At 49.6% G+C, this 26,672-nt stretch overlaps 2 protein-coding genes across 2 annotated transcripts; one reads left to right on the top strand and one right to left on the bottom strand.

The window, feature by feature from the left end:
• The first annotated feature begins 888 nt into the window (after nucleotides 1–888).
• On the top strand, nucleotides 889–6,558 carry BIRC5 (baculoviral IAP repeat containing 5). The gene is made up of 4 exons (XM_040331861.1): nucleotides 889–1,096; nucleotides 3,224–3,333; nucleotides 4,489–4,606; nucleotides 6,324–6,558. Exons 1-4 carry the CDS (start codon nucleotides 947–949, stop codon nucleotides 6,420–6,422), a joined length of 477 nt encoding a protein of 158 aa, XP_040187795.1. The 5' UTR covers nucleotides 889–946; the 3' UTR covers nucleotides 6,423–6,558.
• Nucleotides 6,559–8,695: 2,137 nt separating this feature from the next.
• LOC120919069 (probable low-specificity L-threonine aldolase 2) lies at nucleotides 8,696–23,409 on the bottom strand. Its single transcript, XM_040331042.1, has 8 exons — nucleotides 23,357–23,409; nucleotides 20,831–21,043; nucleotides 19,433–19,516; nucleotides 15,843–15,931; nucleotides 14,732–14,902; nucleotides 13,711–13,848; nucleotides 11,813–12,005; nucleotides 8,696–9,124 (listed from the first exon to the last, which is right to left on the bottom strand). The coding sequence occupies exons 2-8, from the start codon at nucleotides 20,982–20,984 to the stop codon at nucleotides 8,832–8,834; spliced, it is 1,122 nt and encodes a 373-aa protein (XP_040186976.1). The 5' UTR covers nucleotides 20,985–21,043; nucleotides 23,357–23,409; the 3' UTR covers nucleotides 8,696–8,831.
• Between the last annotated feature and the right edge of the window lie 3,263 nt (nucleotides 23,410–26,672).

Here is a 26,672-nt window from a genome sequence, read left to right as displayed (position 1 = left end):
AGGCCGCTAGGTGGCGTTCCCGTTGTGGTAAGCGTATAGTATGCAAATTGCATACTAACGCCGATTCGCAACCCTACGCGAGCCCGGCGTACGCAGTTTGCGTACGTCGGGTTTCGTATAAGGCTGCACATTCTAAAAGCAGGGGCAGCCAATGCTAAGGATACCCGTCGTTCCCGCGTCGCGAGGTTTAAATTTTACGTCGTTTGCGTAAGTGAATCGTGAATGGCGCTGGACGCCATTCAGGTTCACTTTGAAGCAAATGACGTCCTTGCGACGTCATTTACCGCAATGCACGTCGGGAAAGTTTCCCGACGGAGCATGAGCTCTACGCTCGGCGCGGGAACGCGCCTAATTTAAATGATTCCCGCCCCCTACGGGATCATTTACATTAGGCGCCCTTACACAGGGCATTTTTGAGGAGCGCCCACGCAAATTACGTGGCTACTGCTTCATGAATGAAGTGTAGCGCAAATAATTTGCGTAGGCGCAGGGTAAAAAGGGTACACTGCGCCTCCGTAAGGAGCGCGCAGCTGTACCTGAATCTACCCCATTGCGTGTAAAGGCAGGTGTCCCAATACTTTTGGTATTATAGTATATATATATATACAGTGTATAGTGAGGGGAGGCCTCTGTTAGGTCACACCCACTTTGTGGTCTGAGATTATGAAGCAGCCAATCAGCTCGCACTCATTCATTTCCCATTGATACTCATAGTTGTGTGTGGATGATATATCTCTCCGCATGATATACACTGAAAGAAATAATCGGAGTCACCAGGCGCGGGGGATGCCGGGAGTTGTAGTCTTCACGCTTCCGGGGAAGGGCGGGTCCGGACGCTATTGGCCGCTCTGGTCACGTGGGAAAGAGCCGCTGGGGGCGGGACCTTCCCGTGGTGCACTGGCGGTTTCTTGTGACGTCACCGGGATTTGAACGTTGCGCCATCATCATGGTGTACGGATCTCCGCTCGTCCTTCCCGAACCCGCCCCGGGGGAGCCCGAACTACCGGAGGAATGGCGGCTCTACCAGATGGACACCCGGGTCCGGACCTACAGCAACTGGCCGTTCACCGAGGGCTGCGCCTGTACCCCGGAGAAGGTGAGAGTCGGAGGACCTGAGTGTCCATATAGACCGCGGGGTCCAATAGGAAGTCCCGATATGGAGGGGGGGTCCAATAGGAAGTCCCGATATGGAGGGGGGGTCCAATAGGAAGTCCCGATATGGAGGGGGGGGTCCAATAGGAAGTCCCGATATGGGGAGGGGGGGGGTCCAATAGGAAGTCCCGATATGGAGGAGGGGGGGTCCAATAGGAAGTCCCGATATGGGGGGGTCCAATAGTCCCCATATGGAGGGGGGGTCCAATAGGAAGTCCTGATATGGAGGGGGGGGGGTCCAATAGTCCCGATATGGGGAGGGGGGGGTCCAATAGGAAGTCCTGATATGGAGGGGGGGGGTCCAATAGGAAGTCCCGATATGGGGGGGTCCAATAGTCCCCATATGGAGGGGGGGTCCAATAGGAAGTCCTGATATGGAGGGGGGGGGTCCAATAGTCCCGATATGGGGAGGGGGGGGTCCAATAGGAAGTCCTGATATGGAGGGGGGGGGGTCCAATAGGAAGTCCCGATATGGAGGGGGGGGGTCCAATAGGAAGTCCCGATATGGAGGGGGGGGGTCCAATAGGAAGTCCCGATATGGGGAGGGGGGGGTCCAATAGGAAGTCCCGGTATGGAGGGGGGGTCCAATAGGAAGTCCCGCTATGGAGGGGGGGTCCAATAGGAAGTCCCGATATGGAGGGGGGGGGGTCCAATAGGAAGTCCCGGTATGGAGGGGGGGTCCAATAGGAAGTCCCGCTATGGAGGGGGGGTCCAATAGGAAGTCCCGATATGGAGGAGGGGGGGTCCAATAGGAAGTCCCGATATGGAGGAGGGGGGGTCCAATAGGAAGTCCCGATATGGAGGAGGGGGGGTCCAATAGGAAGTCCCGATATGGAGGAGGGGGGGTCCAATAGGAAGTCCCGATATGGAGGAGGGGGGGTCCAATAGGAAGTCCCGATATGGAGGAGGGGGGGTCCAATAGGAAGTCCCGATATGGAGGGGAGGGGGTCCAATAGGAAGTCCCGATATGAAGGGGGGGGGGGTCCAATAGGAAGTCCCGATATGGAGGGGGGGGGGTCCAATAGGAAGTCCCGATATGGAGGGGGGGGGGGTCCAATAGGAAGTCCCGGTATGGAGGGGGGGGTCCAATAGGAAGTCCCGGTATGGAGGGGGGGGCCAATAGGAAGTCCCGGTATGGAGGGGGGGTCCAATAGGAAGTCCCGGTATGGAGGGGGGGTCCAATAGGAAGTCCCGGTATGGAGGGGGGGTCCAATAGGAAGTCCTGGTATGGAGGGGGGGTCCAATAGGAAGTCCCGGTATGGAGGGGTCCAATAGGAAGTCCCGATATGGAGGGGGGGGGGGTCCAATAGGAAGTCCCGATATGGAGGGGGGGGGGGTCCAATAGGAAGTCCCGGTATGGAGGGGGGGTCCAATAGGAAGTCCCGGTATGGAGGGGGGGTCCAATAGGAAGTCCCGGTATGGAGGGGGGGTCCAATAGGAAGTCCCGGTATGGAGGGGGGGTCCAATAGGAAGTCCTGGTATGGAGGGGGGGTCCAATAGGAAGTCCCGGTATGGAGGGGGGGGGGGGGTCCAATAGGAAGTCCCGATATGGAGGGGGGGGGGGGCCAATAGGAAGTCCCGGTATGGAGGGGGGGTCCAATAGGAAGTCCTGGTATGGAGGGGGGGTCCAATAGGAAGTCCCGATATGGAGGGGGGGGGTCCAATAGGAAGTCCCGATATGGAGGGGGGGGGGGTCCAATAGGAAGTCCCGGTATGGAGGGGGGGGTCCAATAGGAAGTCCCGGTATGGAGGGGGGGTCCAATAGGAAGTCCCGGTATGGAGGGGTCCAATAGGAAGTCCCGATATGGAGGAGGGGTCCAGTAGGAAGTCCCGGTATGGAGGGGTCCAATAGGAAGTCCCGATATGGAGGAGGGGTCCAATAGGAAGTCCCGATATGGAGGAGGGGTCCAGTAGGAAGTCCCGGTATGGAGGAGGGGTCCAGTAGGAAGTCCCGATATGGAGGAGGGGTCCAGTAGGAAGTCCCATTATGGGGGGGTGCATTAGAAGTCCTATATGTGGGGGGAGGGGTGTGGGTGTACAGTAGGTGACGCTCTTCTCTGATTGGTTGCAGATGGCGGAGGCGGGCTTCATTCATTGCCCCAGTGGGAACAGTCCGGACGTGGCGCAATGCTTCTTCTGTATGAAAGAACTGGAAGGATGGGAGCCGGATGATGACCCCCTGTGAGTATGGGGGAGGGGTTGCACTGTAATGATCCGTTTCTCATGTTGGGGGGGGTCGGGAGGATTTGGGGGTCAGTTTGGTGACCGTTTTTTTTTGTTTTGCTGCCGGTGATTTATAAATTGGTGCCCCAAGGTCCGGATAGAAGCAAGCATAGGGCCGCAGTTTGAGGACCACGGCTATCGATGAGCCCAGCTCCTCTGAGAGAAAGTCTAACCTATTGCACATACAGGAGAGGGCGCCAACATCAAGTGCAGACCATAGAGTAAAATGCATGAAAAGGTTCCCGCGTGTCGCACAGCCAGAGAGCGGATCATCTGGAGCTGTCTGTAATGCAGAGGTCGGTTAGAAGTTGCAGAGCTGCACAGGGAAGCGGCTGGTCTGAGGCCAGCTTGGAGCGCAAGTGGAGCTTCAGCCGGCTGCACTGGACTCGGCTTTATTTCGGACGCACACAGCAACGCACGACTGTGGCATCACTACATAAACTAAGGGGTGTGGTTACAGGACAAAGGTCAAGCCAAAAACTTGACAAAGGGGTGGTTTAGCTCTGAAACGCGTAGCCACGCCACCCTATTTATGCAGTGCTTTTACTTGAAATATAATTACCTTCCTATCTATTTACTAGCAGCATAAGGGTTACAAATAGGGTTGTCCTGATATTGGTATCGGGACCGATACCGAGTATTATCGGGAGTACTCGTACTCCCGATAATACCCCCGATACTAAAATAAAATACTCCTCCCGCCGCCGCTGCCACGTTAATCACCGCGGCGGGCAACATTACAGACAGCGTTCGTTTGAACAGCTGTTTTCCCCGCCGTGCATAGACACACCCCCTTGGACGGATCTGTCCAAACGCTGTCTGTAATGTTCCCCGCCGCGGTGATAACAGTAGGTATGGGGGACAATGGCTGCTGTATGGGGGACAATGGCTGCTGTATGGGGGACATTGGCTGCTGTATGGGGGACATTGGCTGCATTTGGGGACACATTTAAAAAAAAGTATCGGTATTCGGTATCGGCGAGTACATAAAAAAAAGTATCGGTACTTGTACTCAGTCCTAAAAAAGTGGTATCGGGACAACCCTAGTTATAAATGTTCAATGTTGTCAGAGTTCCACTTTAATGTCGATCTTCTCACTTCTGCCCCCCGCAGGGAGGAACACAAGAAACATTCTCCGCACTGCTTATTCCTCACCCTGAAGAAGACGGCCGAGGAGTTGTCACTCGTTGAATTCCTCAAGCTGGATAAGGAGAGAGTCAAAATAAAAATGGTAAGTAAAGTTTAACCCGAAACTTCTTCTCAATGATGGAGAATTTCCAGACTTGTGTACAGTGTCAGAATTGACTGTTTTGGGGGGAGGTGGAGCTCTCGTCCTGTAATGGGGGGGGGGGGAGGTGGAGCTCTCATCCTGTAATGGGGGGGGGGGGAGGTGGAGCTCTCATCCTGTAATGGGGGGGGGGGCAGGTCACATCTATTATTTGAACCGTGTAGTGTCTGGGAATATTACAAATAGATGTTCATCTGAATGGAGGGATAGGAATCCTCCCGGGTGGCTTCCTCTTGGGTCTGGGGGGCCTTTCTCTTGGGGGGCCTTTCTCTTGGGTCTGGGGGGGGCTTTCTCTTGGGTCTGGGGGGGGCTTTCTCTTGGGTCTGGGGGGGGCTTTCTCTTGGGTCTGGGGGGGGCTTTCTCTTGGGTCTGGGGGGGCCTTTCTCTTGGGTCTGGGAGGCTCCTCTTGGGGGGGCCTTTCTCTTGGGTCTGGGAGGCTCCTCTTGGGGGGGCCTTTCTCTTGGGTCTGGGAGGCTCCTCTTGGGGGGGGGCCTTTCTCTTGGGGGGGGGGCCTTTCTCTTGGGTCTGGGAGGCTCCTCTTGGGGGGGGGCCTTTCTCTTGGGGGGGGGCCTTTCTCTTGGGTCTGGGAGGCTTCCTCTTGGGGGGGGCCTTTCTCTTGGGTCTGGGAGGCTTCCTCTTGGGGGGGGGCCTTTCTCTTGGGTCTGGGAGGCTTCCTCTTGGGGGGGGGCCTTTCTCTTGGGTCTGGGAGGCTTCCTCTTGGGGGGGGGGCCTTTCTCTTGGGTCTGGGAGGCTTCCTCTTGGGGGGGGGGGCCTTTCTCTTGGGTCTGGGAGGCTTCCTCTTGGGGGGGGGGCCTTTCTCTTGGGTCTGGGAGGCTTCCTCTTGGGGGGGGGCCTTTCTCTTGGGTCTGGGAGGCTTCCTCTTGGGGGGGGGGCCTTTCTCTTGGGTCTGGGGGGGCCTTTCTCTTGGGTCTGGGGGGGCCTTTCTCTTGGGTCTGGGGGGGGCCTTCCTCTTGGGTGACACGCACGCGCGCACACACACAATTGCGGCAGACAGATCGGACACTTTTTGGGACTAATGACATTTATATGATCAGAGCTAAAAAAAAAAAATAACCACTGATTACTGTATAAATGTTGCTGGCAGGGAAGGGGTTGACACTAGGGGGGCGTTCAAGGGGGTTAAGTTTACCCTAGGGAGGTGTTTCTAACTGTGGGGGGAGGGGACTGACTAGAGGAGGAGAGAGATCACTGTTCCTAATCACTTGGAACAGCAATCTCGCTCTACTCCCCTGTCAGACCGGGGATCTGTTTGTTTACACTGCGGGAGGCCGGGGGACATCGAGCCCACAGATCGCCGTGTACACAACCGGCGTTCAATGACGGCGACATGCGCAGAGGATCCAACGTGCTGCAGTGCAAATGCGCCGGCTGGTCCGTAACTGGTTAAAGTCGCACAGATATGAACAATACTCATTGGAAATCATGGAGTGCCACCTGTCATGTGACTTTGGGGTCCGAACTCGCATGGCAAGTCGCACACGTGTGTGAATGGAGCCTTGGGACCTCCTCTGACTTGTTACTAATTATATAGCTGAGCGATCACTTAGGAGAACGATCGTCTTGTTGGCCTCCGGAGCTCCGGCAGGTGGAAGGATTCCATAATGTGTGATCACTATTAATGGTTACAATACTTTTCCAGCAAAAGGCGATGACGAAGCAGATTGAGAAGTTCCAGGCGGCGGCGCAGACTGTGAGGAGCTCCTTGGAGCAGCTGGATAAAGAGGATTTGGATGAATAGGAGCAAGAGCCGCCGTCCCTGATCGGCAGTGTTACATTGTACATAGTGTTTATATTCTCTCCTGTATAGCTTTCCGCCTGTGTTCGGATTTTGGTTTTTAACTGTTCAGTTATTAAAGAATTTACTTTTCACTTTTGAATGTGTTGCCTTTTAATAAAAGCGGATCTGTCGCTACAACTTAAGCCCCGGACCATTATGCAGGTTAAGGACCTTGCTCCTTTTTGCGATTCGGCACTGCGACGCTTTAACTGACAATTGCGCGGTCGTGCGACGTGGCTCCCAAACAAAATTGACATTTTTTCTTTTTATTTCCCACAAATGGAGCTTTCCTTTGGTGGTATTTGATCACCTCTGCAGGTTTTTATTTTTTGCGCCTAAACATAAATAGAGCGACAATTTTGAGAAAAATTTAATATTTTTTGCTATAATATCCCCAAAAAAGATATACAAAAATCTTTATTTCCTCAGTTTAGGCTGATACGTATTCTACATATTTTGGTAAAAAAAAAATGCAATAAGCGTTTATCGATTTTGGTTTGCGCAAAATTTATAGCGTTTACAAAATTGGGGATAGTTTTATTGCATTTTTATTAATACTTTTTTTTTTTTTTTTGGTGACTACCGGCCCCGCGCTATCAATTGACGGCGGCACGATAGCTCTGTTCTGAGAGGACGTCATATGACGTCCTGGTCTTGCAGAGGCACTAGGGGCGCGCGCCGCCGCGTTACTGGGGACCCGATGTGCGTGCCCGGCGGCCGCCCAGTAACTGAGCAGGACCGTGGATCTCTGTGTGTAAACACACAGATCCACGTCCTGTCAGGGAGAGGAGACCGATGCTGTGTCCCTTGTACATAGGGACACTGATCGGTCACCTCCCCTTCACAGTAAGAATCGCTCCCTAGGGAACACATTTAACCCCTTCCTCGCCCCCTAGTGTTAACCCCTTCCCTGCCAGTCACATTTATACAGTAATCAGTGCATATTTATAGCACTGATCGCTGTATAATTGTGAATGGTCCCAAAAATGTGTCAAGTGTCCGCCATAATGTCGCAGTCCCAGAAAAAAAAAATTATCCTTTATTTTGTTTTGTGCAAACCAGTCACTACGCGTACCAAAAATATGTAGATGAATACGTATCGGCCTAAACTGAGAATTTTTTGGGGGATATTTATAGCAAAAAATTTAAAATAGTGTTTTTTTTCAAAATTGTCGCTCTATTTTTGTTTATAGCACAAAAAATTAAAACCGCAGAGGTGATCAAATACCACCAAAAGAAAGCTCTATTTGTGGGGAAAAAAGGACGTCAATTTTGTTTGGGAGCCACGTCGCACGACCGCGCAATTGTCAGTTAAAGCGACTCAGTGCCGGAAGCTGAAATTTTGCCTGGTGCAGGAAGGGGGGTATATGTGTTCAGTAAGCAAGTGGTTAATTACACCCATTTGACGACAACTTAAATACTGGAGATTTAATCGGCTAAATACGACTAAAACAATTGCAGAAGACTAAAATGGGACTAAAACTAAAAAGCCATTTTAGTCCTAAGACTAAAACTACCTTGGAATATGCTGCCAAAATTAACACCGATTAGCACAGCCCCCCCGTGGATGCCCATACTGGGCCAACAGGGATGGCCACTACTGATGACTACCAGGTTTGACATCCCTGGTGGCAATGTGTGCCCACACATGATGCCAACCAGTACCCACCAGCAATACATGCCAGTGCCTCCTAATCAGTGATGCCCATCAGTGCCACCTGAGTACCCATCAGTGCAACCTATGAGAGCCCATCTGTTCCACTTATGAGTGCCCATCAGTGCTGCATATCAGTGTCGCAAATCACTGCCCATCTGTGCCACCTATGAGTGCCCACCAGTGTCGCATATCAGTGCCCACCAGTGCTGCATATCAGTGCCACCTATGAGTGCCCATCAGTGTCGAATATGGGTGCCACCTATTAGTGTTCATCAGTGTTGCATATCTGTGCCACCTTATACGCGCCCATCAGCGAAATAGAAAACGTACTTATTTACAACATTTTATAACAGAAACAAAGAAAAACTTATTTTTTTTCCGAAATTTTTATTTGTTTAGCAAAAAATAAAAACCCCAGAGGGGATCAAATACCACCAAGAGAAATCTCTATTTGTGGGAAAAAATATATATAAAAAAACATTGTTTTGGTACAGTGTAGCATTAACCACGCAATTGTCATTCCGACAGCGCTAAAAATTGGCCTGGGCAGGAAGGGGGTGAAAATGCCCAGTATTGAAGTGGTTAAAGGCCAAGTGTCTGTGTGGATATACCCGGATAATGAACGTGGCTCAGATCCAGCAGGACTGTGATGGAATGGGGTCACTTGGGGGCATCACACGTTGCTCCTCTTGTCTGGGTCTGTCCCAGTCTTCTTATGCAGCTTCATTGCTGTACTTCCCAAGCACATATTTCAGCTTCTCCAACGCCCGCTGGGTGTCCTGCGCCGAGAGGTCGCGGTGCCACACAAGGCGCACGTGGCGAGGCGAGATCGCATGACCCTTCACCACCACCCCCCGTCCATTTTCCTGCTCTTCAGGTGTCACTGAGCTCAGCTGCTCACATAGATCCTCTCCCATCAGTCTGCCAGGGAGCGAGAGTAACACGATATTAGTGTCCACGATGGCCGGGTCCACGAGACAGAGAGGAGAGCCCAGTTCCTGCACCGCTGAAGGAGGCAAAAAGAGACACAAAACTGTCACATGCTGGAAAAAAAGCGAATGGATGAGGAACAAAAAATATTTTTATACATATGGTGCGAGAGCCGCAGTCTGCGTCTTGGCCGGGGGAACTTGCAGTAAATGGCAGTTGGAAGAGCTCTACAGATCTACAAAGGGCCCGGAGGCCCTCTGTGAGCTCCAATCAGCTCCAACATGGAATACTGAATCATACCTCCCAAGTTTTGAGGGTGAGAATGAGGGACGTTTAGGGGGGGGGAGATTGACCTGTGGGTAAGCGTAATGTGCGGCGGCGAAAAGTGGATGTGGCAGCATAGTAAACTGGCAACAAATGACAGAAAGAAAGATTGAAAGGAGGGGGGAGAGAGGCGGAGAGCATGTTGCTTCCAGCGAGAACACCCCCCCTCCCCCAGTGGACCCAGCTGCCTGAACTTGTTTTCCGGGACTCTAGCCCAGATCTGCGGGACAGTCTTAAAATCTCGGGGCGGTCCCGCAGGAATCCGGGACGGTTGGGAGGTATGCTGAATCTTGACTTCAATGCAGGCTATGTTTTCAAGTATTCACCAGGCTTTGGTGTGTATTCTGCAAGATTCCCGAGAAGTGATCTGCTGACGTTCAGTAAATGGCAGTTGAAGCTTGGAAAATGTCTGCTGAACATGACGCTCGTCCCAGAGTGAAGAGAGTTACCCTAACTCAGTGTTTCTCAATTCCAGTCCTCAGGCCCCCCCAACAGGTCAGGTTTTCAGGATTTCCATTATTTTGCACAGGTGATTTGATCAGTTTCACTGCCTTAGTAATCACCACAGCCTTTTCATCTGAGGGAAATCCTGAAAACCTGACCTGTTGGGGGGGCCTGAGGACTGGAATTGAGAAACACTGCCCTAACTGGACACAAGCTACAAGGCGGACGAGGTGTATTGGGTATAATGGACTGTTTACAAAGCTGCCCCCTTGTTACTTGTCCGTACTTACCTGTAATTCCCTCTATAGACTCTACTTAGCACTGCGGTCTGTGGTCCAGCAGCAATTTTGTTCCCTCCTTTGGATCCTGCCACACCTTAGACCAGGATTTCTCAACCATAGACCATGGACTTTGAAATATGAACCTGGGACAATGGACTATAGACTATAGATTTGGGACTATGAACTAAGGACAATGGAGTCCAATCTCCTTAGCTTATAGTTCCAAGTCCATAGTCTATAGACTAGACTATGGCCCAGATTCTCAAAGGGCTTACGACGGCGCAACGCCATGTACGCCGTCGTAAGTCCTAATCTGGGCCATCGTATCTATGCGACTGATTCTTAGAATCAGTTACGCATAGATATCCATTAGATCCGACAGGCGTAAGGCTCTTACACCGTCGGATCTTAAATGCAATTTTTTTTTTCCCGCTAGGTGTGGCCTCCGTCGTTTTCCCCGTCGAGTATGCAAATTAGCTAGATACGCGAATTCCCGAACGTACGCGCGGCCGACGCAGTGAATTTACGACGTTAACGTTAGGTTTTTCCGGCGTAAAGTTGCCCCTGCTATATGAGGGGCAACCAATGTTAAGTATGGCTGTCGTTTCCGCGTCGAAATGTATAAATTTACGTCGTTTGCGTAAGTCGTCCGTGAATGGGGCTGGACGCCATTTACGTTAACGTCAAAACCAATGACGTCCTTGCGACGTCATTTGGAGCAATGCACCCTAGGATATTTTTCGGACGGCGCATGCGCAGTACGTTCGGCGAGGGAACACGCTTAATTTAAATACATCACGCCCCCTACTCGCCTAATTTGAATTAGGCGGGCTTGTGCTGGGTGATTTACGCTACGCCGCCGCAACTTTACACGCAAGTGCTTTGTGAATAAAGCACTTGCCTGTAAAACTTGCGGCAGCGTAAGGTAAATGAGATACGTTACACCCGCCAAGTTTTACGCCGATCTACGAGAATCTGGGCCTGTGGATTTAGGACGATGCACTAAGGACTGTGGACTTTAGACTATGGACTTGGCAGTAGGCATGTGCACTGCCAAAAAATTTGTTCATTTCATTGTGAATTTTCGAATCTCCGAAATTTTTGAATTTCCAAAATGTTTGAATTTTCACATTTCCGAATTTCGAAAATTCGTAAATTTAAAAAATTTGGACATTTCGGAATTAAATAATTTGTTAAAAAACTAATTCGGAACTAAACGTATTGCACATGTCTACTTGCCAGTAATAGTATATAAAAATACATATCCTATAGATTGAAGGCACGATAACTTTTGCGCAAACCAATCAATATACACTTATTGGGATTTTTTCTACTGAAGACATGTAGCAGAATACATTTTGGTCAAAATTGATGAAGCAATTCGATTTTTATGGGATATGTTTTAAAGCAGAAAGTAAAAATAAATAAAAAATAAAATAATATTATATATATGATTTTGGTCTTTTTTGCTGATAGCACAATAACAAAACAAAAACAAAGTCTAGTGGTGATCAAATACCACCAAAAGAAAGCTCTATTTGTATTAAAAAAATGATATAAATGTCATTTGGGTACATCATTTCATAACCGCGCAAGTATCAGTTAAAGTAGCACAGTGCTAAATAGCAAAAAAATGGCCTGGTCATGAAGGGGGGGTTAAATCTTCCGGTGCAGAAGGTGGTAATAAGGGGGTCACTCCGCATGTGCAGTCTTACCTTTGGCAAATATTTTGGCATTTTGGTGATCCAACGTCAGGTATTTCTGCGCATGTTTCAATGCGACCAATCCAGGAGCTGCAAGTACACCAGACTGGCACATCCCTCCCCCAAGTATCTTCCTGATTTCCCATGCCTCGGCCACAAATTCTGACGTCCCGCCGAGCAATGAGCCCGCTGGGGCCCCAAGACCCTTAAAAAAAATAAAAAAAATTAGGGTGCATGTGATGCCAAATACTAAAGATGTGTCCTTAGAAAATATAAATGTATTTGTGGAAGATTTTCTATATTGGTGAGTATCCCTCCTGGTCCTGCCAGGTTCTGCTCTGAGGACACATTACACACCCCAGAACCCTGCACTATGTACATTACACACCCCAGAACCCTGTATTATGTACATTACACACCCCAGGACCCTGCACTATGTACATTACACACCCCAGAACCCTGCACATTACACACCCCAGAACCCTGCACTATGTACATTACACACCCCAGAACCCTGCACATTACACACCCCAGAACCCTGCACTATGTACATTACACACCCCAGAACCCTGTACTATGTACATTACACACCCCGAACCCTGTACTATGTACATTACACACCCCGAACCCTGTACTATGTACATTACAGACCCCAGAACCCTGCACATTACACACCCCAGAACCCTGTACTATGTACATTACACACCCCCAAACCCTGTACTATGTACATTACACACCCCGAACCCTGTACTATGTACATTACACACCCCGAACCCTGTACTATGTACATTACACACCCCAGAACCCTGCACACTACACACCCCAGAACCATGTACATTACACACCCCAGAACCCTGCACTATGTACATTACACACCCCAGAACCCTGCACATTACACACCCCAGAACCCTGCACTATGTACATTACACACCCCAGAACCCTGTACTATGTACATTACACACCCCCAAACCCTGTACATTACACACCCCAGAACCCTGCACTATGTACATTACACACCCCAGAACCCTGTACTATGTACATTACACACCCCCAAACCCTGTACATTACACACCCCAGAACCCTGTACTATGTACATTACACACCCCTGAACCATGTACATTACACACCCCAGAACCCTGCACATTACACACCCCAGAACCCTGCACTATGTACATTACAGACCCCTGCACATTACACACCCCAGAACCCTGCACTATGTACATTACACACCCCCGAACCCTGTACTATGTACATTACAGACCCCAGAACCCTGCGCATTACACACCCCAGAACCCTGCACTATGTACATTACACACCCCAGAACCCTGCACATTACACACCCCAGAACCCTGCACCATGTACACTACACACCCCAGAACCCTGCAGTATGTACACTACATACTTCTGACTCAAACACTCTGTACATTACACACCTGACCCCTACACTCTGTACATTACATACTTCTGACCCCTATACTCTGTACATTACACACCTGACCCCTACACTCTGTACACTACATATTTCTGACCTCTACACTCTGTACATTACACACCTGGTCCCCGCACTCTGTGCATTGCACACCTGACCCCTGTACTCTGTAGATTGCACACCCTAGACCCTGACCCCTACACTATGTACATTACACACCTGACCCCTACATTATGTACACTACATACTTCTGACCTCTACACTATGTACATAAACTCAAGTTTTAAGCCCCACCCTTAGCACCATTCACTCCAGTTTTAGCTCCGCCCAGGGGCAGTTTATGTCCTTCAGCTGAATTTATTGTACGGCGTTCTGGTATAGTATAACGCTACACACAACTCTACATCAATGTATCAGAATTATATACAGCTTGCCGAACGGTCGGATTACTTCCCTTAGTGTCGCTCTGTGGACACCGTACCTTGGATAGACAGAGGGCCACGGAGTCGCAGTATTTCACAATCTCTGCAGTTTCCACCCCCAGCGACACGGCGGCATTTATCAGCCGCGCCCCGTCCAGATGGACCTTCAGCCCGTAGCGATCGGCGATGTCCCGAACCTGCAGGACAGAAAATATTATGAGCGACACAGGATACTCAAATGTTTTTTTAGTATTTCTATAATGGAACGATATCTGTCTGACATCCCATTGGTGTAATTCCAGCCTCATTTCCTGTCACCGTAACACCCATACAGGAAACAGGAAGTGCGGTTGTCACCAGAACAGAAAGGAATTACATTTACCAAAATCGAGAGGAAACCAACATATTCTACAAATACCTATCCGCACCTCCTGTTTTATGCTTCGCCGTCAATTTGGCCGCTGGGGTGAGCACCATCCTGCCGGCGACATCACCTCCGGACGTTAGCGGCGAGGTGCGCATGCGCGAGTATCTCGGCGTGTTCACACCGCCGTTACGTCACGCATCTTGCGACGGAGGTGACGCCGGCTGTCGGGGCTCACGCCTTTCCGGTGATCTGCCGATATGGTTTCGGCTATCGTGAAAGTTACTGCGCAGACATGCTTTTGGATGTGAAAATCTTGAGATTTTAGCTGCCCCGCCTCTGAACTGCCTCCTGGCGTGGTGGCCATCTGTAAGCCCGGGGGCCCCATAATCTTCTATTGCCCGGGGGCCCCATGAGTTGTCAGTCCGCCCCTGCCCATATGTGTCTTTCCCATTCTCACAAGTTCTACAAATTTCCATTTCTGGGTGGGTGTGACGGCTCCGCCCACTGCTGCTCTCTCTCCTTGTGCAAGGGGCTGGTCTCGTGTCCGCCCCCTCCTGGGGGGACGATGACAATTTTTGGAGAGATTTCCCCTCATTTCCTGTTTTCTCTATGGGGCAGGAAGTGGAGAAATCTCATGTACTTTATCAAAGTTTTACTTAAAGTGTAGTTATTTAAACTTTCAGGTTTATATAATGAGTTAAGAACACACGCACCTCTTTCATATAGGAGAGGGGAAGGACACGCCCTCCCATGCGGTTGTGGGTGTTCTCCAGGCAGATGAGTTGGACATCCGGGTTCCCATGCTGGATTTTACTTTCCAGGTCTTGCAGGTCCAGACGGCCGTCTTTTAGTGTCCTCACCGGGCGAGGAAGCATTCCTGCCATCTGCGGAAACAGGGAGTGAATACAGCGAATACGTGAGATATGGTCATCAACTGCCACTTCTGATACATCCTCACCGCGCAAAATAATTTTCAAAGTGCATCTGAAGCCACAACATTTCCCCCTCATATTGGATGGAGTAGGGAAGGGTTAAAACTAGAGCTGCACGATTCTGGTCAAAATGAGAATTACGATTCATTTGCTTAGACTAAAGATCACGATTCTCAAAAACTGAATGCCAGAAACCCCCCCCCCCCCCCCCCAAATAAATAAACCTGTGATTTATCTGAAAATATGAATATATAAAAAAGAGACCAGTGATACTGTATGTCTATAATGTTAAAGACCATATAACTCCTATGAAAAAAGCAGAATAAAAGTTTGATTCCGCTTTTTTCATAGGAGTTATATGGTCTTTAACATTATAGACATATCACTGGTCTCTTTTTTTATACATCAGAAGCAGTACCGCCAGCAACCATTGGGTGGCGCATGGATACACACTACAGTTGTACAGATCTGCAAGAGAAGCCCAGGCATCCATCCAGCGGCGCAGGCTGCTGACGTCGGTTCCGATAACGGCGCCATTTGCGCTCCACGCTGGTTACGTGGAACTGGCCGTAAAACAGAAGAATCGCATGTCATCCCGCGGGGAGAATCGAGATCGCGATTCTCACCGCGATTAATCGTGCAGCTCTAGTTAGAACCCCACTTAGATTTTTCTTTTCCCATCTGCTTCCTATTAGAGGAAATTTCCTTTCCCTAAAGTGGGAGAAAAATCACTCCAAAAGAAAAAGGGAAATCCTGCCATAGATAGGTGTCCCCATCAGAAGATTTCCTCTCTATTCCTGTCCTGGTGTCACCTCGGGAATATTGAGTTCCCCTTGGTCACCAGGACAGGTGTCATCACACAAACCACCACATGGTGGCAGCACACCCTCACCTGCGTCATGCTCCGCTGCTCATAGAAGTACATGTGAGATTCGTCCCCCAGCAGGACCTCGCTCCCTTTCTTCCGACAATGAATGATCACTGAAACAAGACACAAGGCAGTTTCGATTGGTTCAGTCTGGATGGTTTAGTAATTCCTTCCTCACGTCAGAGCTCCGGGGCAGGCCGCGGCATCCCGCCCCCCATCGGGGTGAATTTCTAGGGCCCATGATAAAAATGGAGGGTAGTTTTGTTATGGGTGCATCATTGGGGGTGTATTATGACTTGAGATAACAAGACAATGACCCTAAAGCACACAGCTAAAATAACGGAGGAGTGGCTTCACAACAACTCCGTGACCCAGCCAGAGTCCCGACTTAAACCCAATTAAGCATCTCTGGAGAGACCTAAAAATGGCCGCCCACCAACGTTTACCATCCAACCTGACAGAACTGGCAAGGAGGAATGGCAGAGGATCCCCAAATCCAGGTGTGAAAAACTTGTTGCATCTTTCCCAAAAAGACTCATCAAAAGGGGAGGGGCTTCTACTAAATACTGAGCAAAGCGTCTGAATACTTAGGAGCATGTGATATTTCACTTTTTCTTTTTTAATAAATCTGCAAAAATGTCAATAATTCTGTGTTTTTCTGTCAATATGGGGTGCTGTGTGTACATTAACCACTTCCCGTCCGGTCCATAGGAGATTGACGTCCGGGAAGTGGTTGTGAAATACTGACTGGACGTCTATTGACGTCCTACGGGATTTCGTGGGGGCGCGCGGCGATCGGTGATGCGGGGTGTCAGTCTGACACCCTGCATCTCGGTAAAGAGCCTCTGGCGGAAGCTCTTTACCACGTGATCAGCCGTGTCCAATCACAATGTAAACAGGAAGAGCCGTTGACCGGCTCTTCCTCACTCGTGTCTGACAGACACGAGTAGAGTAGAGGAGAGCCGACCGGCGGGTCTCCTGACAGGGGGGGTTCGCGCTGTTTATCAGCGCAGCCCCCCCTCGGATCCCCACACTGGACCACCAGGGAGTGCCCCCCAGTGCTCAATAGAGCACAAATAGATATAAAAAAATTTTTTTTTAATGCAATCGATGCCAATCAGTGCCCTGAAATGGGCACTGACTGGCAACATGGGCACTGACCGGCAGCACCCTTCACAGCCAGGAAGGTAGGAGAAGAGGTCGGGGAGAGCCCACCTAAGCAGGCTACTACCTTCAACCCCCATCCCTCCCACCCAATCACATTCAGGAAATACTACCCGCTCCTCCCAGCGAAAAGAGGAGCAAGGGTTCTCTCCCGAACAACTGACTGGGGCAGGCACCACCAAATCCAGACCAGAAGCCAGGGGCCCAACCCTCCAGCTTCGACCTCACGCTTCTCTGTCCAAATCAGAAGGCTTCCACCTCCACACCAGCAGGCTTAGCATCAGCCGACCGCCATCCCTTTCCCCCTCGCAGAGTACTAGGGACGACCAGCATAGCACCACCTACTGGCAACTGATAAGAACAGGTACAACAATTGATCTTAGCCAAAGGGCCGAGAAGATTTCATTTGTTCTGAAGAGAAATCAGAGTACGAAAGATTTGTTCGTTCTGAAGAGAAACCAGAGTCTTTGCACACTCCTACTTCTGGAGAGACCTCCACCATGGACTTTCCACACTCCTACTTCTGGAGAGACCTCCACCATGGACTTTCCACACTCCTTCTACTTCTGGAGAGACCTCCACCATGGACTTTCCACACTCCTTCTACTTCTGGAGAGACCTCCACCATGGACTTTCCACACTCCTTCTACTTCTGGAGAGACCTCCACCATGGACTTTCCACACTCCTTCTACTTCTGGAGAGACCTCCACCATGGACTTTCCACACTCCTTCTACTTCTGGAGAGACCTCCACCATGGACTTTCCACACTCCTTCTACTTCTGGAGAAACCTCCACCATGAACCTTCCACACTCCTACTACTCCTGGAGAAACCTCCACCATGAACCTTCCACACTCCTACTACTTCTGGAGAGACCTCCACCATGGACTTTCCACACTCCTTCTACTTCTGGAGAAACCTCCACCATGAACCTTCCACACTCCTACTACTCCTGGAGAAACCTCCACCATGAACCTTCCACACTCCTACTACTTCTGGAGAGACCTCCACCATGGACTTTCCACACTCCTTTTTGAAAAGCCTATGGCGTGTGAACACACCCAAAAAACTCCACCCGGTGCAGAAAAAATGTGCACACACATAAAGAGTGTTCACAAAAACGTGCAGACGGGTGCAACGTCAAGTGGTCCTCCTGTGAAGAGGGACCCAAACCCTGATCCCCCGGGGCGTTAGGCTCCAGACGGGGACTGAGGTACTGTGGTCCGAGCAACCGAAGCCGACACGGACCCAACTTCCTCGGAGGGACTGCCGAAACAGAACCCTCCCAGTACTAGGTGGGGCTCCCCCGAAGGGAGACCCCATGAGAGCAGGCGAACTAAGCCAGAAGGCCATGTCCACCCACTCCCAAGACGTTCAGGGCTGGCCTGAGGACCCGCACCCTACTAATCACACAAAACGTGCACAACAAAAAAAAAGACAAAAAAGTGACAAACACAGGCTTAAATTAAATAAAGTGGTGGAAAGGGACAGTAAAGAGAAGAGTGAAATAAGTGGCCATTGTGGTGAAACAATGACCAGGCCCTCCGGCCAGGAATAAAAAATTCCTCCGGTCCTAGCCAAAAGGCCCGGCCCAGGAGGCAGGTGCTAAAAAAAGCGTGTATCTGGTGCAGTGACCGTGGTATCTTAAATCAATGTGTCCCTCACACACAGTGATCTTCAGATACCCCTGGACTGCCACTCCAGGGGCACATGCACCATAGGCTTTTCGTTCCATATCCGACCCCCCGACCGCCCAGTGCAGCCCTCCACCCCTGCCAGCCAACCCGGCGGATTTGCATGGTCCTACCCCGTCCTATCCCAGGGCATTACCAGCTCCTCCTACCGGATCGCTGACAGAGATAGCACTTACACCAGCCAACCAGAAGGCCAGACTAGAACTCGGCAAAAAGACCAAGACCAAGCGCAGTACCCATCCTCACCAAGAGCAGCCTTCCAGATGGCTCAGACTCAACCATGGGCCGGCCCCCAGTATTCTGTCGGGCAGCACAGCGTAGTCCCTGCTGAAACCATCCTTCCAGGTGCAATGACGTCATTGGATTGCATCCACCCTCCCCATGTAGGAGGTGCTTCAGCGCTCCGCTGACAACTGATAAGGACAGATACCACACCCAGTCCCAGCCAAAAGGCCGAGAAGCGGCAGGGAAGACAACCACGATCAGCACGGCCTAGAGTGTGCAATAGCCGTGCCTCGCCCTGGGAGAACCACCTTCATGATCATGGTGTCTCCCCTGCCGGACTTTCCACACTCCTTCTACTTCTGGAGAGACCTCCACCATGGACTTTCCACATGCCTACTGCTTCTGGAGAGCCCTCCACCATTAACTTTCCACACTCCTACTACTCCTGGAGAAACCTCCGTGGACTTTCCACACTCCTACTACTTCTGGAAAGATCTCAGTCATGAATAACCAAAGATAGAGACACTTACCCGCAATCAAATTCCCCATTCTGCCACTGGGCACGAAGAGAGCGTCCTCTGTTTTGAACAGTTGGGCAGCCTGGCGCTGAATCTCTGAAAGAAATAAAATGTATAATAATTCTCCGATAGTAGACCTGGGTGTCCTCTATGGTGTCCCACCATTCATACGTTCTTAGCAACTGTCCGTGAAAATACCCAAGCTGGCTGGCAGTGGTCTGTGTATTGAAAAATGAGGACTGGCACATCCATTGCCAGTTAGCCAGCCATGACCCCCCTCATCATGCGCCCTCCTGGATCTAAGTGGGGATTGTGGTGGGTACCCCCTGGATCAAAAAGGGGAACTCTGGTGGGCTCTCCTGGATTTAAGGGGGCTTTAATAGGCTCTTTTGGATCTAAGGGAGGACCCTGATGGGCCCTCCTGGACCTAAGGGGGCGTTCTGACAGGCTCTTTTAGATCTATGGGGGACTCTGATGGGTCCTCCTGGATCTAAAGGGCCCTCCTGGACCTAAGGGGGGACTTTTGACGGGTTTTCTTCTGAACCTAGTATGGGGGACTCTGATGGGCCCTCCTTGATCTAAGGGGGCGTTCTGACAGGCTCTTTTAGATCTATGGGGGACTCTGATGGGTCCTCCTGGATCTAAAGGGCCCTCCTGGACCCAAGGGGGGACTTTTGACGGGTTTTCTTCTGAACCTAGTATGGGGGACTCTGATGGGCCCTCCTTGATCTAAGGGGGCATTCTAACAGGCTCTTATAGATCTATAAGCGCCTTGAGGCGATTTAGTTTGCATTTGTAGCGCTATGCAGTAAAACCTTGGTTTGCGAGTGTAATTCAGAAACATGCTTGTATTTCAAAGCGCTTGTATAGCAAAGCATTTTTTTTTACAGGGTATAAAAGAGAAGAGAGGTGCCTCTAAGTGCAGCAATAAGTTGCTAAATGTTGTCCCTTCATTAAATGTAACCATATTGCTACACTTAGAGGAGGAGCCTCTCTTCTCTTTTATACTCAGTTGTGACATGACGCTACTCTTATATCAAGACATTGCTTGTTTATCAAGGCAAGAATGTATTAAAACATTTTGCTTGTCTTGCAAAACGCTCTCAAACCAAGTTACTCTCAAACCAAGGTTTTACTGTATAAGTTACTCACTCACTCATCTAAGGTGAGACTCTGATGGGTCCTCCTTGATCTAGGAAGGTAACCTGATGGGCCCTATTTTATCTAAGGGGGCACCCTGATGGGCTGTCATAGATCTATGGGGGAACTTTGACAGGCTATCTTAGATCTAAGGGGAGACTCTGATGGGGACTTCTCATGAAATAATAAAGTTCAGTACATTTGAATTGACGACACTTTCAAATATTGACTCCTCGGGGGCGGGGCGGTAATTAATATTTATTCGCTCACCGTTCACAGTGGGATCTTCTCCATAGAAGTCGTCCCCGACTTCCGCCTCGGCCATCGCTCTTCTCATCTCGGCGCACGGGTTGCTCACGGTGTCACAGCGGAGATCCACCACTGTGGCCTGGCCGCCTCCCTTCTCCGTTCTGATGGTGTACATGGTATGGATGATTGGTGTGGCTGGCACTGGGCAGAGCGCTGGTAGAGGTTGGCACTAATCTGTGGAGGGCGAAAACCTGAGATTCGTCGAAAAACGCCCCCTATTGACTACAATTCAAAATCGCAACCTATTGACTTCAAGGCAAAAACGCCATCCACATCGATTAAAAAAATAATAATATATATAAAAAAAATTGTCAATTTCGGTTTCAGTTTTTGGCCAAGTGACACAACGCATTAATACTACAAACTGACACAACACACTAATATCAAAGACTGACACAATGCACACAACACAATAATACAATGCTATGATACAACACACTAACAATGCATTAATACCGAAGACTGACACAACGCACTAAGGCCTAGATTCACGTAGGGCGGCTTTACGTTGTGCGGGCGTAGCGTATTTTATTTATGCTACGCCGCCACTACTTAGAGAGGCAAGTGCTGTAGTCCTAAGTTACGGCGGCGTAGCGTAAATCGGCCGGCGTAAGCACGCCTAATTCAAATTGGGAAGAGGTGGGCGTGTTTTATGCAAATAAAGCATGACCCCACGTAAATGACGTTTTGAGTGTACGGCGCATGCGCCGTCCGTGGTGCGCATGCGTCGGATAGAATGCCTAAGATACGCCGAACACTGCCTACGACGTGAATGTAACTTACGCACAGCCCTATTCGCGTACGACTTACGCAAACGACGTAAAAAGATACGCTTGTTCCGACGTCCATACTTTGCATGGGCTGCGCCACCTAGAGACCTGCTTTATCTTTACGCCGGCGTATGTCTTACGTAAAACGACATAACTAATTGCAACGGGCGTACGTACGTTTGTGAATCGGCGTATCTTGCTCATTTGCATATTCAACGCGGAAGCGCCACATAGCGGCCAGCGTAAATATGCACCCTAAGATACGACGGCGTAAGAGACTTACGCCGCTCGTATCTTAGCCAAATTTAAGCGTATCTGGTTTCCAGAATACGCTTAAATATACGACGGCGCAGATTCGGACTTACGACGGCGTATCTACTGATACGCTGACGTAAGTCTCTGAGAATCTGGCCCTAATACTACAAAATGACACAACACACTAATACTACAAACTGATACAACGCACTGACACAACACACTAATACTACAAACTGACACAACACAAGGACACAACGCACTAATACTACACACTGACACAACACACAGACACAACGCACTAATACTACAAACTGATACAACGCACTGACACAACACACTAATACTACAAACTGACACAACACAAGGACACAACGCACTAATACTACACACTGACACAACGCACTGACACAACACACTAATACCAAAGACTGACACAACACACTGACACAATGCACACAATACAATGCTATGATAAACACACTAACAACAATGCATTAATACCAAAGACTGACACAACGCACTAATACTACACACTGACACAACACACTAATACTACAAACTGATACAACGCACTGACACAACACACTAATACTACAAACTGATACAACGCACTGACACAACACACTAATACTACAAACTGATACAACGCACTGACACAACGCACTAATACAACGCACTGACACAACACACTAATACTACAAACTGACACAACACACGGACACAGCGCACTAATACTACACACTGACACAACACACGAATACCAAAGACTGACACAACACACTGACACAATACAATGCTATGATACAACACACTAACAACAATGCATTGATACCAAAGACTGACACAATGCACTAATACTACAGACTGATACTACGTGCTGAAATGATACACTGATACCACACACTGACACAATGCACACAACACAATAATACAATGCTGTGATACAACTCATTAACACAACGCACAGATACAACACATTGCTTGGATGCACTAATACCCAATACGACATATTGCTTTTTTTTTTCCCCCCTTTTACTTTTCATGCTGATCTAATTCCAATCACAACGATGAGATGCGTCACACAGACAGGCACAGACAGGCATCTTTGAATAAAAGTGCGGCGTTCCCACGTTTTCCCTCGACAGGGATTGTTTTCTGTGCATTGCATGAACCGATCGCAGTTCCATGTCCCCCCCAGGTGTGAATGAACCCCTAGGCTCATTCACACTCCCTTAAACTCCCTTAAAAAGTCAAATGTTTACTATATAGAGGATAAAAGAAATGTCCCAGTGCGATCGCACAGGTCCTCAGAAAAGAGCGACAATTTCTGGGGGAAAAGGCGACAATTGTGTAATTCCTAGAAATCCTTACACAGAATACATTATAATATAAAATAATATAAATCAGTAGTATAGAATAAAATAAAATAGACGAGACTCATCTACAATACCCAACTCACCTACACGGTGTCGCCCCTCTGACTCCGCTCTCCTCCGTCCTGCTGACATGCATAGCATAACCAGAAAATCTGGAATCTAAATGCCCCGGGGCGCAGTGCATCGTGGGCTGCTGATAGGGTTGCCACCTTATCCCTTTAAAACCGAACACATAGTAATTACACAGGTTTTCTGGCTGATTAAGGTGCTAATTAACTCACTTGGTGCCTTATCGACATTAAATTAGCCCCAGAAGCTGTGTAATTACTATGTGTTCGGGTTTAAAGCAGGGCCATCTTTTCCATTGGGCACGCTGGGCAGTTGCCCGGGGGCCCCGCTTGCCTGGGGGGCCCCACCGGCTGCCCAGCAACCCCAGTAAAAAATTATGGAGAGTGACGGGTTAAAACTGCCCATGCCCAGTTCGCGGAAATCACAGAGAAGATCCGGTCCTCCACGAGTGCGGGGGGTTGCTGATGTAAGGGGGGAGTGAATGCAAAAATGTAAGGGGGCACTGATATAAAGGTTCCCCCTCCTATATTAGTGACCCCCCTTACCTTCGTGTATTTAATCTAAGGAAGGTGGTCTCTGGTCACCAGAGTACCCCCCACATCAGAGTCTGCAGGATTCCCCCTTACAATGCAAGGGGGAACTCAGTCTGCGGGCCCTGATGTAAGTGGGAAAGAGAAAGCAGTGGACTCTGATATAAGGTGGTCTCTGGTCACCATAGCCCCCCTCCACATCGGAGTTCCCCCCTTAGATTATGATCTGCAGCGTTCCCCTTTACACAAGAGTTCCTTTCACTGTAAGAGGGAATCCTGCAGACTCTGATGTAAGAGGAAACTCTGTGCTGGCTGGGTTATAGTAACCTGACCTTCATGTCAATGAAGACATTTTTTTTTTTTTTACTTTTGTTTAACTTAAAACACATTTCTAATAGCACTAGCTATATGTTTATAGTTTAAATACTGACATTTGCATTGTTGGGCACTGAAAACTGTAATTTTAGGTACTTTTTTTGCAGTGGCAGTAAATGTGGTTCTGCCAGTAAATTTTATGATTTTTGTCAGTAATTCTCGTGCGTAATTGTGTAGACAGGGCCCCAGTGCACTGTATTGCCCGGGGGCCTATAATGCTCTTAAGATGACACTGGTTTAAAGGGATGAGGTGGCAACCCTAGCTGCTGATGACTGCTAACCATTTCCCCCCGTAAGCTACAGCAGTGTTTTTCAACTCCAGTCCTCAAGGCGCACCAACAGGTCATGTTTTCAGGCTTTCCATTATTTTGCACAGGTGATTTGATCAGTTTCACTGCCTTAGTAATCACCACAGCAGTTCCATCTGAGGGAAATCCTGAAAACATGACCTGTTGGGGCACCCTGAGGACTGGAGTTGATAAACACTGAGCTACGGTCACGAAACGTACGCCCAGGGTGGCTATCTTACCCGGGTGTGGTCTTTGAATTGGGTTGGGGGGATGATGGGGAGCTTATGCACTTTCACAGCCCTCATTACCAATGGCCACCACTAGAGGGAGACTCCACTCCAATCCCGCTGATCACGCGAAAGCCGGTGTCTTGTCACATTCATCTCCCCATCACAGATTGCTCCGGAAGTGACGTTCCGTCGCCGCCATCTTGCTACACCCCACACCATTGCACAGTAATGATAGAGTGAGAAGGGGGCAAGCGGACATCTTGTTACACCCTCCGGAATTTTAGATTTCACAGTTATTTTCAACACAAAATGGAGCTTATACGCTTAAATACAGTGTTTGGAAATTCGATGGACTTGTAGCGCCTGTGTACTTTATGTACAGGTGCTATTTTAAATTTAAGGGGGGTGAGAGAGTTAGTTAGCTCTCATCCATTTGATTTGTCTAAATTGGGGCTCTGTTTCAGCTGGGCTGTACTGTGGGCTTGTTCTGTTGTTGCTGGGGTGCTATACCACCCCGGGGCGACGGGTGAAGCCAGTGGAGTCCAGGCTGGGGTGCCTCTGGCCAGCAGCCAATGAGAGGGGTTTTTCCCTTGCGGGGCATGCTGGGGGAGGGTACTTCTGGAGCAAACGCCATGAGGCGGGGTTCTTGTTCCTGGGGTGGCACCCACCTTCAGGGTGACCACACATCACGGCTCCCCGGCGAGATGGCCTACCAGTAGGGTGACCACATGTCCCGGATTGCCCGGGACAGTCCCGCATTTTGCAGTTCTGTCCCGGGTCCCGGGCACCTTCATTCCAGGACAATACAGTGTCCTGGAATGAAATTGACACAGCCACCTGATGAGAGAGCGGGGCTGGGAAGCCGGCGTCCCCAACAACTGATGAGTCTTTAGCTGTCAATGGGCTTTCCCGCTGACAGCTAAAAAATAAATAAAGCGGTCAGTAAAAAAAAAAAAAAAAAAAAAAGTAAAAACACGGCATGGGGTCCCCCACCCCTAGTCCATTACAGACCCTTTGGGTCCTTTGGGGGCTTCCAGATTCTCATTACCCCATCTTACCCTGGCTGGTGGTTGTGGTGCCATGCAGGCAGGGGGGTTGTGATGTCTTGAGGTGGGGGGGGGGGGGGGTAGAGCCCGTGGGTACTGGTATGGACTGGGGGGGGGGCACTAGTTTTTTTTTGCTTTTTCTTTTTTTCAATAGCCGGGTGCCAGCAATTGGAACAGTGAGTCAATTTAAAATAAAATTTTCGCTGCAGCATGTTCTACACATGGTACACATGCTCCACTTTACAGGCAGACTAAGGGGACCCCCCAGGCACTAAATTTAGAGGAATTGTTCATTTTTATTGTTGCACTTTAAGCATAATTAGAATCACTGCTACTGAAAAACTTTAAAATGGGAACATTTTTGTGAAGGAGGGGGGCGTCCCAGAATGGCAGTTAGGAAATGTGGTCACCCTACCTACCAGGCCGGGGTGCGCGTGCCACCTGATGTTCCTGGTTTCGGGGACCATGTTTTATTGATTGATGCATTCAACTCAGCAGTCTTGCTTCATATCGAGTCCCAACACTTTATTTTGTTTCCAGTAAATGATCTCTGTTCATTCAGGAAAAGAAAGGAGCCGGTAAATGACAGATTTACCGACTCCTTCCTCCGTTCTCCATCCTGACAGATCGAGGAGGAGGGGGGACCCGGGACAATTGGGGATGATCGATGTGGTGGTGGGGGCAGTTACAAGCACTGATCTCCCTGACAATCGTGGGAGGGATAGGAGGAAAAGCGTCTGTTGAAAAATCTATACAGGGAGATTGGTGCTTGTAACTGCCCCCACACCGATCATCTGAGAGGCCACACGGCCCACCGCCCCGCTACACTGAGGATGCCGGGTGTACTGGCCTCCTGTCA

This window comes from Rana temporaria, chromosome 12 (assembly GCF_905171775.1).
Source record: "Rana temporaria chromosome 12, aRanTem1.1, whole genome shotgun sequence".
Classification (NCBI taxonomy): domain Eukaryota; kingdom Metazoa; phylum Chordata; class Amphibia; order Anura; family Ranidae; genus Rana; species Rana temporaria.
Note: the sequence above shows the minus strand (reverse complement) of the source record. Positions and strands in the feature narration are given on the sequence as shown.

Coding starts and splice junctions, on each gene's coding strand:
- LOC120919069 (XM_040331042.1), bottom strand. CDS start 20,984: ATGTACACCATCAGAACGGAGAAGGGAGGCGGCCAGGCCACAGTGGTG. Junction 19,517..20,830: donor AGAAGATCCCACTGTGAACG/GTGAGCGAATAA, acceptor TATTTCTTTCAG/AGATTCAGCGCCAGGCTGCC. Junction 12,006..13,710: donor TGGCCCTCTGTCTATCCAAG/GTACGGTGTCCA, acceptor ATTTTTTTTAAG/GGTCTTGGGGCCCCAGCGGG.
- BIRC5 (XM_040331861.1), top strand. CDS start 947: ATGGTGTACGGATCTCCGCTCGTCCTTCCCGAACCCGCCCCGGGGGAG. Junction 1,097..3,223: donor GCGCCTGTACCCCGGAGAAG/GTGAGAGTCGGA, acceptor GATTGGTTGCAG/ATGGCGGAGGCGGGCTTCAT. Junction 3,334..4,488: donor GAGCCGGATGATGACCCCCT/GTGAGTATGGGG, acceptor TGCCCCCCGCAG/GGAGGAACACAAGAAACATT.